The sequence below is a fragment of the Xenopus tropicalis genome, chromosome 8, assembly GCF_000004195.4.
Source record: "Xenopus tropicalis strain Nigerian chromosome 8, UCB_Xtro_10.0, whole genome shotgun sequence".
NCBI classification, from domain to species: Eukaryota; Metazoa; Chordata; class Amphibia; order Anura; family Pipidae; genus Xenopus; species Xenopus tropicalis.
Window position 1 is genome coordinate 3,481,420 of NC_030684.2, and position 13,877 is coordinate 3,495,296.

General features: G+C 48.4%; 1 protein-coding gene across 1 annotated transcript; it reads left to right on the forward strand.

The window, feature by feature from the left end:
• Positions 1–6,529: 6,529 nt before the first annotated feature.
• uap1l1 (UDP-N-acetylglucosamine pyrophosphorylase 1 like 1) lies at positions 6,530–13,870 on the forward strand. Its single transcript, NM_001015926.2, is given in 9 exon segments — positions 6,530–6,873; positions 9,258–9,462; positions 9,549–9,724; positions 9,803–9,975; positions 10,049–10,242; positions 11,276–11,416; positions 11,514–11,699; positions 12,857–12,923; positions 13,194–13,870. Coding segments are annotated over 9 exon segments (1,536 nt in total). The 5' UTR covers positions 6,530–6,566; the 3' UTR covers positions 13,281–13,870.
• Positions 13,871–13,877: the final 7 nt, after the last annotated feature.

The window sequence follows — 13,877 nt, forward strand, 5'->3', positions numbered from 1 at the left end:
TTACGTGACCGTGACTTTTTGTTGATGCGACTTATTTACACACCGTGACTTTTTGTTGACGCAACTTATTTACACACCGTGACTTTTTGTTGACGCAACTTATTTACGCGATCGTGACTTTTTGTTGACGCAACTTATTTACGTGACCGTGACTTTTTATTGACGCGACCGTGACTTTTTTTGATGCGACTTATTTACGTGACTTTTTTTGACGCAACTTATTTACGTGACTTTTTTTGACGTGACTTATTTACATGACAGTGACTTTTTCTGACGCAACTTATTTACGTGACTTTTTTTGACGCAACTTATTTATGTGACCGTGACTTTTTTTGTCGCGACTTATTTACGTGACCGTGACTTTTTGTTGACGCAACTTATTTACGCGATCGTGACTTTTTGTTGACGCAACTTATTTACGTGACCGTGACTTTTTTTGACGCAACTTATTTACGTGACCGTGACTTTTTGTTGATGCGACTTATTTACACACCATGACTTTTTGTTGACGCAACTTATTTACGCGATCGTGACTTTTTGTTGACGCAACTTATTTACGTGACCGTGACTTTTTGTTGACGCAACTTATTTACGTGACCGTGACTTTTTATTGACGCGACCGTGACTTTTTTTGATGCGACTTATTTACGTGACTTTTTTTGACGTGACTTATTTACATGACAGTGACTTTTTCTGACGCAACTTATTTACGTGACTTTTTTTGACGCAACTTATTTATGTGACCGTGACTTTTTTTGTCGCGACTTATTTACGTGACTGTGACTTTTTGTTGACGCGACTTATTTACACGACCTTGACTTTTTGTTGACGCAACTTATTTACGCGATCGTGACTTTTTGTTGACGCAACTTATTTATGTGACCGTGACTTTTTGTTGACGCGACCGTGACTTTTTTTGATGCGACTTATTTACGTGACTTTTTTTGACGCAACTTATTTACGTGACTTTTTTTGACGTGACTTATTTACATGACAGTGACTTTTTCTGACGCAACTTATTTACGTGACTTTTTTGACGCAACTTATTTATGTGACCGTGACTTTTTTTGTCGCGACTTATTTATGTGACTGTGACTTTTTGTTGACGCGACTTATTTACACGACCGTGACTTTTTTTGACGCAACTTATTTACGTGACCGTGACTTTTTGTTGATGCGACTTATTTACACACCATGACTTTTTGTTGATGCAACTTATTTACGCGATCGTGACTTTTTGTTGACGCAACTTATTTACGTGACCGTGACTTTTTTTGACGCAACTTATTTACGTGACCGTGACTTTTTGTTGATGCGACTTATTTACACACCGTGACTTTTTGTTGACGCAACTTATTTACACACCGTGACTTTTTGTTGACGCAACTTATTTACGCGATCGTGACTTTTTGTTGACGCAACTTATTTACGTGACCGTGACTTTTTATTGACGCGACCGTGACTTTTTTTGATGCGACTTATTTACGTGACTTTTTTTGACGCAACTTATTTACGTGACTTTTTTTGACGTGACTTATTTACATGACAGTGACTTTTTCTGACGCAACTTATTTACGTGACTTTTTTTGACGCAACTTATTTATGTGACCGTGACTTTTTTTGTCGCGACTTATTTACGTGACCGTGACTTTTTGTTGACGCAACTTATTTACGCGATCGTGACTTTTTGTTGACGCAACTTATTTACGTGACCGTGACTTTTTTTGACGCAACTTATTTACGTGACCGTGACTTTTTGTTGATGCGACTTATTTACACACCATGACTTTTTGTTGACGCAACTTATTTACGCGATCGTGACTTTTTGTTGATGCAACTTATTTACGTGACCGTGACTTTTTGTTGACGCAACTTATTTACGTGACCGTGACTTTTTATTGACGCGACCGTGACTTTTTTTGATGCGACTTATTTACGTGAGTTTTTTTGACGTGACTTATTTACATGACAGTGACTTTTTCTGACGCAACTTATTTACGTGACTTTTTTTGACGCAACTTATTTATGTGACCGTGACTTTTTTTGTCGCGACTTATTTACGTGACTGTGACTTTTTGTTGACGCGACTTATTTACACGACCTTGACTTTTTGTTGACGCAACTTATTTACGCGATCGTGACTTTTTGTTGACGCAACTTATTTATGTGACCGTGACTTTTTGTTGACGCGACCGTGACTTTTTTTGATGCGACTTATTTACGTGACTTTTTTTGACGCAACTTATTTACGTGACTTTTTTTGACGTGACTTATTTACATGACAGTGACTTTTTCTGACGCAACTTATTTACGTGACTTTTTTGACGCAACTTATTTATGTGACCGTGACTTTTTTTGTCGCGACTTATTTATGTGACTGTGACTTTTTGTTGACGCGACTTATTTACACGACCTTGACTTTTTGTTGACGCAACTTATTTACGCGATCGTGACTTTTTGTTGACGCAACTTATTTATGTGACCGTGACTTTTTGTTGACGCGACCGTGACTTTTTTTGATGCGACTTATTTATGTGACCGTGACTTTTTTTGTCGCGACTTATTTACGTGACATTGACTTTTTGTCGACGCGACTTATTTACACGACCTTGACTTTTTGTTGACGCAACTTATTTACGCGATCGTGACTTTTTGTTGACGCAACTTATTTACGCGATCGTGACTTTTTGTTGACGCAACTTATTTACGCGATCGTGACTTTTTGTTGACGCAACTTATTTATGTGACGTGACTTTTTGTTGACGCGACCGTGACTTTTTTTTGATGCGACTTATTTACGTGACTTTTTTTGATGCGACTTATTTACGTGACTTTTTTTGACGCAACTTATTTATGTGACCGTGACTTTTTTTGTCGCGACTTATTTACACGACCTTGACTTTTTGTTGACGCAACTTATTTACACGATCGTGACTTTTTGTTGACGCAACTTATTTATGTGACCGTGACTTTTTGTTGACGCGACCGTGACTTTTTTTGACGCTACTTATTTATGTGACCGTGACTTTTTTTGACGCTACTTATTTATGTGATCGTGACTTTTTTGACGCTACTTATTTACGTGACCGTGACTTTTTTTGACGCTACTTATTTACCTGACCGTGACTTTTTTTGACGCTACTTATTTATGTGACCGTGACTTTTTTGACGCTACTTATTTACGTGACTGTGACTTTTTTTGACGCTACTTATTTACGTGACCGTGACTTTTTTTTAAGCAACCATGACTTTTTTTGTTGCAACTTATTTATGTGACTTTTTTGTTGCAACTTCTTTAGCATGACTGCGACTGCGACTTTTTCCTCAATCACAGCGAGTCCGTACCTGCCGAAGGATTCCGCTCATCGCCACTCAGGACACAATGGGAAGACTGTACCAAACACACACATGGGGGGGGCCCAGTGAGTTCCTCACAACCTCCCTATTCTCTGCCCTGTGGGAACATCAAGTGCCTGATTGTATAGACAATTCCCAACCTCTGCTGTGTACAGACCGTTGACAGGTGGGGGTTACGATTCCAGGTTTCCCCAATGTCGTGTCGATGCTATTTTGTGTTTGTTTAGGCTCAATAATAAAGTGTGGTTTGAAAAAAAAAAAAAAAATCTTTTTTGGGGGGCTCAAGATTTATTCCTGATTCGACTCGGTTTATATTATGGGCAATTCTAAGCAACTTTTCAATTGGTCTTCATTATTTATTTGTTATGGCTTTTTTAATTATTTGCCTTCTTTAAACTCCTTGCAGCTTTCCAATGGGGGTCACTGACCCCGGCAGCCAAACCCTATTGCTCTGTGAGGCTCCAGTTTTATTGTTATTGTTACTTTTTATTCCTTATCTTTCTATTCAGCCCCTCCCCTATTCATATATCAGTCTCTCATTCAAACCCCTCCCTGGTTGCTAAGGTAATTTGAGCCCTAGCAACAGGATAACTGCCCCCAGCAGCCAAAACCTATTGCTCTGTGAGGCTCCAGTTTTATTGTTATTGTTACTTTTTATTCCTTATCTTTCTATTCAGCCCCTCTCCTATTCATTTACCAGTCTCTCATTCAAACCACTCCCTGGTTGCTAAGGTAATATGGACCCCAGCAACCAGATAAAAATCAAAAAACGAAGACCAGTTGAAAAGTTGCTAAGCCTTACTTGTTCTATAACATACTAAAAGTTAATCTGAAGGTGAACCTCCCATTTAATAGTTAAAAAGTAGAATCTGAAATATGATAGAAATGTTATTTACCACATAAATAGCCAAAAAGTAGCCAGAACTTGTGTTGCGCAATCCCAGGCTCAGATTTCTGCATGGAGTCAAGGAAGTTAAACCGGTTTATGTTTTGGAAGAAACCACCTGATCCCCCAGCGCCCCCCCCCCCCGGGGCACGTGATTGGTCAGAAGAAAACAGGTTCTGTTCTCTGAGCAAGTCGTGTTGATCTTGGCAGGAAAATGGCCGCCAAACTGAGCACCTAATGTACCCGGGTTATTCCAGGTGCCTCGGCCGCAGTGGCACCTTACAGCCCCCCTGGCATTCCCAGTACCCAGAGGCACAAACAGCCCCCCCCCCAGCCCAATAAATAGTGACTGTCTGTGGCACCTTACAGCCCCCCTGGCATTCCCAGTACCCAGAGGCACAAACAACCCCCCCGCCCAATAAATAGTGACTGTCTGTGGCACCTTACAGGCCCCCCTGGCATTCCCAGTACCCAGAGGCACAAACAGCCCCCCAGCCCAATAAATAGTGACTGTCTGTGGCACCTTACAGCCCCCCTGGCATTCCCAGTACCCAGAGGCAACAAACAGCCCCCCCCCAGCCCAATAAATAGTGACTGTCTGTGGCACCCTTACAGCCCCCCTGGCATTCCCAGTACCCAGAGGCACAAACAGCCCCCCCCCCAGCCCAATAAATAGTGACTGTCTGTGGCACCTAACAGCCCCCCTGGCATTCCCAGTACCCAGAGGCACAAACAGCCCCCCCCAGCCCAATAAATAGTGACTGTCTGTGGCACCTTACAGCCCCCCTGGCATTTCCCAGTACCCAGAGGCACAAACAGCCCCCCCCCAGCCCAATAAATAGTGACTGTCTGTGGCACCTTACAGCCCCCCTGGCATTCCCAGTACCCAGAGGCACAAACAGCCCCCCCCCAGCCCAATAAATAGTGACTGTCTGTGGCACCTTACAGCCCCCCTGGCATTCCCAGTACCCAGAGCACAAACAGCCCCCCCCCAGCCCAATAAATAGTGACTGTCTGTGGCACCTTACAGCCCCCCTGGCATTCCCAGTACCCAGAGGCACAAACAGCCCCCCCCCAGCCCAATAAATAGTGACTGTCTGTGGCACCCTTACAGCCCCCCTGGCATTCCCAGTACCCAGAGGCACAAACAGCCCCCCCCCAGCCCAATAAATAGTGGACTGTCTGTGGCACCTTACAGCCCCCTGGCATTCCCAGTACCCAGAGGCACAAAACAGCCCCCCCCCAGCCCAATAAATAGTGACTGTCTGTGGCACCTTACAGCCCCCCTGGCATTCCCAGTACCCAGAGGCACAAACAGCCCCCCCCCCAGCCCAATAAATAGTGACTGTCTGTGGCACCTTAACAGCCCCCCTGGCATTCCCAGTACCCAGAGGCACAAACAGCCCCCCCCAGCCCCAATAAATAGTGAGTGTCTGTGGCACCTTACAAGCCCCCCTGGCATTCCCAGTACCCAGAGGCACAAACAGCCCCCCCCAGCCCAATAAATAGAGACTGTCTGTGGCACCTTACAGCCCCCCTGCATTTCCCAGTACCCAGAGGCACAAACAGCCCCCCCCAGCCCAATAAATAGTGACTGGTCTGTGGCACCTTACAGCCCCCCTGGCATTCCCAGTACCCAGAGGCACAAACAGCCCCCCCCCAGCCCAATAAATAGTGACTGTCTGTGGCACCTAACAGCCCCCCTGGCATTCCCCAGTACCCAGAGGCAACAAAACACCCCCCCCCCAGCCCAATAAATAGTGACTGTCTGTGGCACCTTAACAGCCCCCCTGGCATTCCCAGTACCCAGAGGCACAAACAGCCCCCCCCCAGCCCAATAAATAGTGACTGTCTGTGGCACCTTACAGCCCCCCTGGCATTCCCAGTACCCAGAGGCACAAACAGCCCCCCCAGCCCAATAAATAGTGACTGTCTGTGGCACCTTACAGCCCCCCTGGCATTCCCAGTACCCAGAGGCACAAACAGCCCCCCCAGCCCAATAAATAGTGACTGTCTGTTTCAAGTGCAAAGGTGTAAATAAAGTAGAGTTTTATTAATGTGACTGACATATAGACACATTATCCCATAGAAAGCCAGGTTGCTGGGTCACACAAGACACAACACTCCCTCAGACCGGGAACTGCCTCACATGACTGAACTTAAACATTTGCCAGCAGCTTTATAAAGAAGAGGAGAGCATGTGACACCGGGCGGCTCCGCCTCCGCCAATCAAGCGCAAAGCCCCGCCCCCAGCTCAGTACCTTTGCCTATTAGCGGCCGCGCTTCCTGACTGGTCTCCATAGTAACGGGAACCGCTCGGGAAATGGACCGGTCGGAAAGTGCGGAAAGTGCCGAAAGCCGGAGGCGACGGGCGGAGGAGTCCGGGCAGGGGCAGCTGTTTCGGTTCTGGGATGAGCTGAGTCCGGCGGAGAAGGAGGCGCTGTTGGAGCAGCTGGAAATGCTGGAGCCCCGGGAGTTGAGGGAGCACTGCCAGCGGGCAAGGGAGGCCTATGTGCGGGAAAGCAGCGCCCCCCAGCGGCTGGATGATAGAATGCAACCTGTACCCCCAGAGTTCCTGGGGAGCGTCCGGCACAGCGGCACCGGGGAGCTGGAGAGATGGGAGCGGGAAGGTGAGCCCCCCAAATATACCTATTTATTGTCTGTGACCCCATATATACATATATCCTTATGTATTGCCTGCCCCCCTTATACCCCAATGTATGATAAAAGTCTCCCCCACTCATACATATCCTATATATCCATATCTATCCTATATACTCTCTGTGCCCCCATATATACCCCACTGTATACTCTCTGTGCCCCCTATATACTCTCTGTGCCCCCTATATACCCCACGGTATACAGTATGTGCCCCTATATACTCTCTGTGCCCCCATATATACCCCATTGTATACTCTCTGTGCCCCCTATATACTCTCTGTGCCCCCTATATACCCCACTGTATACAGTATGTGCCCCTATATACTCTCTGTGCCCCCATATATACCCCATTGTATACTCTCTGTGCCCCCTATATACTCTCTGTGCCCCCTATATACCCCACTGTATACACTCTGTGCCCCCCTATATACTCTCTGTGCCCCATATATACCCCACTGTATACAGTATGTGCCCCCTATATACTCTCTGTGCCCCATATATACCCCACTGTATACAGTATGTGCCCCCTATATACTCTCTGTGCCCCATATATACCCCACTGTATACAGTATGTGCCCCCTATATACTCTCTGTGCCCCATATATACCCCCACTGTATACAGTATGTGCCCCCTATATACTCTCTGTGCCCCATATATACCCCACTGTATACAGTATGTGCCCCTATATACTCTCTGTGCCCCATATATACCCCACTGTATACAGTATGTGCCCCCTATATACTCTCTGTGCCCCATATATACCCCACTGTATACAGTATGTGCCCCCTATATACTCTCTGTGCCCCATATATACCCCACTGTATACAGTATGTGCCCCCTATATACACTCTGTGCCCCATATATACCCCACTGTATACAGTATGTGCCCCCTATATACACTCTGTGCCCCATATATACCCCACTGTATACAGTATGTGCCCCTATATACTCTCTGTGCCCCCATATATACCCCACTGTATACAGTATGTGCCCCTAAATACTCTCTGTGCCCCATATATACCCCACTGTATACAGTATGTGCCCCTATATACACTCTGTGCCCCCATATATACCCCACTGTATACAGTATGTGCCCCCTATATACACTCTGTGCCCCCATATATACCCACTGTATACAGTATGTGCCCCCTATATACACTCTGTGCCCCATATATACCCCACTGTATACAGTATGTGCCCCCTATATACTCTCTGTGCCCCCCATATACACCCCACTGTATACAGTATGTGCCCCCTATATACACTCTGTGCCCCATATATACCCCACTGTATACAGTATGTGCCCCTATATACTCTCTGTGCCCCCAATACCATATACAGTATGCCCTAAATACTCTGTGCCCATATACCCTGTATACAGTATGTGCCCCTAAATACTCTCTGTGCCCCATATATACCCCACTGTATACAGTATGTGCCCCTATATACACTCTGTGCCCCATATATACCCCACTGTATACAGTATGTGCCCCTATATACTCTCTGTGCCCCCATATATACCCCACTGTATACAGTATGTGCCCCTAAATACTCTCTGTGCCCCATATATACCCCACTGTATACAGTATGTGCCCCTATATACACTCTGTGCCCCCATATATACCCCACTGTATACAGTATGTGCCCCCTATATACACTCGTGCCCCATATATACCCACTGTATACAGTATGTGCCCCCTATATACACTCTGTGCCCCATATATACCCCACTGTATACAGTATGTGCCCCCTATATACTCTCTGTGCCCCCCATATACACCCCACTGTATACAGTATGTGCCCCCTATATACACTCTGTGCCCCATATATACCCCACTGTATACAGTATGTGCCCCTATATACTCTCTGTGCCCCCCCATATACACCCCACTGGTATACAGTATGTGCCCCCCTATATACTCTCTGTGCCCCCCATATATACCCCACTGTATACAGTATGTGCCCCCTACATACAGCCTGGGCCGCCCGTATATTCTGCCTGTACCCCCTATATCCTTATATACAGCCCACGGAGATCTCCCCCCCCCCATTTCCTTCCCTATGTTGTTCCTGTTATACAGGCTGTGTATATACTGTGTGCACCCCCATATATACCCCACTGTATACACTCTGTGCCCCCTATATACACTCTGTGCCCCCTACATACAGCCTGGGCCGCCCCTTATATTCTGCCTGTACCCCCCATAACCTTATATACAACCCCCGGAGACATTCCCCCCCCCCATTTCCTTCCCCGTGTTCTTCCTGTTACACAGGCTGTGTATATACTGTGTGTGCCCCCATAGGCCATAGTGTAAGGATATCTGGCATTAACCCTTTCTTTACCCCCAGGGTTCCATCAGATCGCACAGAACAAGGTGGCCGTCCTGCTCCTAGCTGGGGGCCAGGGGACCCGCCTGGGGGTGACGTACCCCAAAGGGATGTACAGCGTCGGCCTCCCCAGCGCCAAAACCCTGTACCAGATCCAGGCCGAGCGGATCCGCCGGCTGCAGCAATTGGCCAGTGAGCGTCACGGCGAGGCCTGCACCGTCCCATGGTGAGTGAGCTGCTCCTGGCTTCCTATTGTAAGGCTACCCAGCAGGGCATTAGTGCAGTTGTACAGAGGCCTTTCCCCCCCCCCAGGTACATCATGACGAGCGAGTTCACGCTGGGTCCCACGCGGAAGTTCTTCGAAGACCACGCCTACTTTGGGCTGGATCGCTCGGACGTGGTCATGTTTGAGCAGAGGATGCTGCCGGCGGTGGGGTTCGACGGTGCGGCCATCTTGGAGGATAAAGCCAAGCTCGCCATGGCTCCAGGTATGTTTCCTCTCTCCGGGACCACAATTCCCAGCATGCCCAGGGAGCCAAAGCTTGTAATTACACCCCTTGTTGTAGATGGGAACGGGGGTCTGTACCGGGCTCTGTCCGATAACCGCATCCTGGAGGATATGGAGGGGAGGGGCATCCAGTACGTTCATGTCTATTGTGTGGACAACATCCTGGTCAAGATGGCCGACCCGGTCTTTATCGGCTTCTGTGTGAGCAAAGGTGCCGACTGTGGCGCCAAGGTAGGTGTGGGGCGACTATTCTAGGGTGGGGGATCTGGGGGTACAACTGTCACTTTATACCGTGTGTCGGCAGGTAGTGGAGAAGGGGTACCCGGCCGAGCCAGTGGGGGTGGTGTGCCGAGTGGATGGGGTCTACCAAGTGGTGGAATATAGCGAAATCAGCCCCGAAACCGCCGAGAAGCGCAATCCCAACGGCGCCCTGACCTTCACCGCTGGCAACATCTGCAACCACTTCTTCACCGTGCCCTTCCTCAGGGCTGTGATTGGGTAAGAAAGGGGGCCGCCCCCTAGGGCACAGGGGGTCTGACCATGGGAAAGAGAGCAGCCCAGGAGCAGGAAATACAGAGAATCAGAGCTCTGTACCTGGGTAAGTACTGGGGGGAGATTGGATTCACTTACCCAGGGGGAGGTTCCTGCCTGACCATGGGAAAGAGAGCAGCCCAGGAGCAGGAAGTACAGAGAATCAGAGCTCTGTACCTGGGTAAGTACTGGGGGGAGATTGGATTCACTTACCCAGGGGGAGGTTCCTGTCTGACCATGGGAAAGAGAGCAGCCCAGGAGCAGGAAGTACAGAGAATCAGAGCTCTGTACCTGGGTAAGTACTGGGGGGAGATTGGATTCACTTACCCAGGGGGGGGTTCCTGCCTGACCATGGGAAAGAGAGCAGCCCAGGAGCAGGAAGTACAGAGAATCAGAGCTCTGTACCTGGGTAAGTACTGGGGGGAGATTGGATTCACTTACCCAGGGGGGAGGGTCCTGCCTGACCATGGGGAAGAGAGCAGCCCAGGAGCAGGAAGTACAGAGAATCAGAGCTCTGTACCTGGGTAAGTACTGGGGGGAGATTGGATTCACTTACCCAGGGGGAGGTTCCTGCCTGACCATGGGAAAGAGAGCAGCCCAGGAGCAGGAAGTACAGAGAATCAGAGCTCTGTACCTGGGTAAGTACTGGGGGGAGATTGGATTCACTTACCCAGGGGGGGGTTCCTGCCTGACCATGGGAAAGAGAGCAGCCCAGGAGCAGGAAGTACAGAGAATCAGAGCTCTGTACCTGGGTAAGTACTGGGGGGAGATTGGATTCACTTACCCTGGGGGGGTTCCTGCCTGACCATAGGAAAGAGAGCAGCCCAGGAGCAGGAAGTACAGAGAATCAGAGCTCTGTACCTGGGTAAGTACTGGGGGGAGATGCCCCAGTGGGAGGCCTTTAGTTGCTATGAGGTCCCAGCCTGTTCAGCCCTGTGTATGAGTTGGGTATATCCAGCATATAGGTTCTTGGGGGTTACCTTATCTTCTCCTGTGCCAGGTCTTTGGAGCCGCGCCTGAATTACCACGTAGCCATAAAGAAAGTCCCTTACGTGGATAATGAGGGAAACTTGGTGAAACCAACGAGCCCAAACGGGATCAAAATGGAGAAGTTTGTGTTCGACGTCTTCCAGTTTGCAAAGTGAGTCGGGGGGGGGGGGTTCCGGGCAGCAGTTACCCCACTATGGGGTTCCAGAGCCTGCGGAACTACACGTCACTCTCTGCTCTCTGATTGGCAGGAACTTTGTTGCCTTTGAGGTCCTGAGGGAGGAGGAGTTCTCCCCACTGAAAAACGCCGACACTGCCGATAAGGACACCCCCACAACGGCGAGGCGGGCGCTGCTATGGCAACATTACCGCTGGGCGAGGAGAGCTGGCACCCACTTTTTGGATGAGACCGGCAGCCCGATACGTGACAGCCACAGGTCTGTCTCTTCTCTCCCCATCTGCATAATAAACTGCCCCTTGGGGCACGAAGCAGCATCCTGGTCAGGGTACCCCAAGCAGGAGGTTCAAGGGGAAACACACCCTACTTAGAACATTGCATGATAGTGGTTTTACACTGCTATTATCCTAAATGTGCAGGAAGGGCGCCCCCTGCTGTCCGACCCGGGCACCACTACTGTCAATGGGGTTGTTCACCTTAGATTGGCCCAATCTAAGCAACTTTTCAGTTGGTCTTCATTTATAATTATCTATAGTTTTAGAATTCATTGCCATCTTCTTATATCTCTTTTTCAGCTTTCAAATGGGGGTCACTGACCCCGGCAGCCAAACCCTATTGCTCTGTGAGGCTCCAGTTTTATTGTTATTGTTACTTTTTATTCCTTATCTTTCTATTCAGCCCCTCCCCTATTCATATTCCTGTCTCTCATTCAAACTGCTCCCTGGTTGCTAAGGTCATTTGAGCCCTAGCAACAGGATAACTGACCCCGGCAGCCAAAGCCTATTGCTCTGTGAGGCTTCAGTTTTATTGTCATTGTTACTTTTTATTCCTTATCTTTCTATTCAGCCCCTCCCCTATTCATTTACCAGCCTCTTATTCAAACCCCTCCCTTGTTGCTAAGGTAATTGGAGCCCTAGCAACAGGATAACTGACCCCGGCAGCCCAAACCTATTGCTCTGTGAGGCTCCAGTTTTATTGTTATTGTTACTTTTTATTCCTTATCTTTCTATTCAGCCCCTCCCCTATTCATATTCCTGTCTCTCATTCAAACTGCTCCCTGGTTGCTAAGGTCATTTGAGCCCTAGCAACAGGATAACTGACCCCGGCAGCCAAACCCTATTGCTCTGTGAGGCTCCAGTTTTATTGTTATTGGTACTTTTTATTCCTTATCTTTCTATTCAGCCCCTCTCCTATTCATATTCCAGTCTCTCTTTGAAACCACACCCTGGTTGCTAAGGTAATTAGGACCCTAGCAACCAAAATAAAAAAAATACAAATATAAAAAATGAAGACCAATTGCAGATTGTCCCTGACTATTACTCTTTACATCGGCCTAAAAGTGAAGAACAGCGCCTTTAAAGGGCAAGTGTAAACTGCAAGAACTTTTTTTTCCTAATCGTCTTGTTTTCTCCATAGTATTTCAGGTGAGGGCGACCCTCCAGCTGTGTGTGAGATTTCCCCTTTGGTGTCTTATTTCGGAGAGGTAAGTACTGTACCCACCACCCACCCCCACCTCCTCCCGGGCCCCACCCGCAAAAAAAAAAAAAAAAGGGCCCAGTGTCACCCTGGCTACAGGTAGGAAAGCACCCGTGGAGGGGCAATTTTTTAACTGCTATCGAAGAAGTGGGCCCCCCAGCGACCACGGGGTTTCCTCTATAGTTACGCCATCCTCTATAGTTACGCCACCCCCCCCTGTTCCTATTTATAACAGCAAAATAAAGGCTACACTAACCCTCCCTTTGCTTTCCCTTAGGGGTTAGAATCGTACATGAAAGACAAGGACGTCTCATCGTTTCCCTTCGTTCTGGAGAGCAGCGATGCCGGGCCGGTACCAGTCTGACCCGCACAGACCAGGCGGTACTGCGGATCCGGATAAACAACCTCCTGCCAGACCGTGCCTTACAATCTCCGCTCTTATGAAAGGCAGGGCTGTCCAACTGGGGGCCCCTAGGTGGGACGTGGCCCCAAGTGACCTACTTGGATTTGCCCCCCCCCCCCCCCCCAATGTGCCCAGTTGGACAGCACCGCTGTGAGGAGCACAGTGTGCCACCTTCTCTCTCTTGTAGCCAAAGATTAAAGCAACTCAGCACTTTTACTTTTTATTGGGCAACTGCAGGGCTGCACCGGGCCAGCGAATATAAAGAAGAATATGTGTGCCCCCCTGTACATGGGCTGCTGAATAACGATAGGACTGGAGGGCCCTGCTCACCACAAGAGCTTGCCATTAGCCTCGGGCTGCTTCAGGGAAACAATATGGCAGCTCCTGGCCCAAAGGTGTCGACAAAGTGGCTGTTTTTAGTCATTTTTTTTAGTATATAAATCTTTCAAAACACTTTCAATGCCACAAGCTGTAGCGGCCCGTGCCCAGGAAACATGGCGGCACTGCCCGTTGTACTTACTGTATTGCAATAAACAACTCTGGGGTTCCCAGCTACTG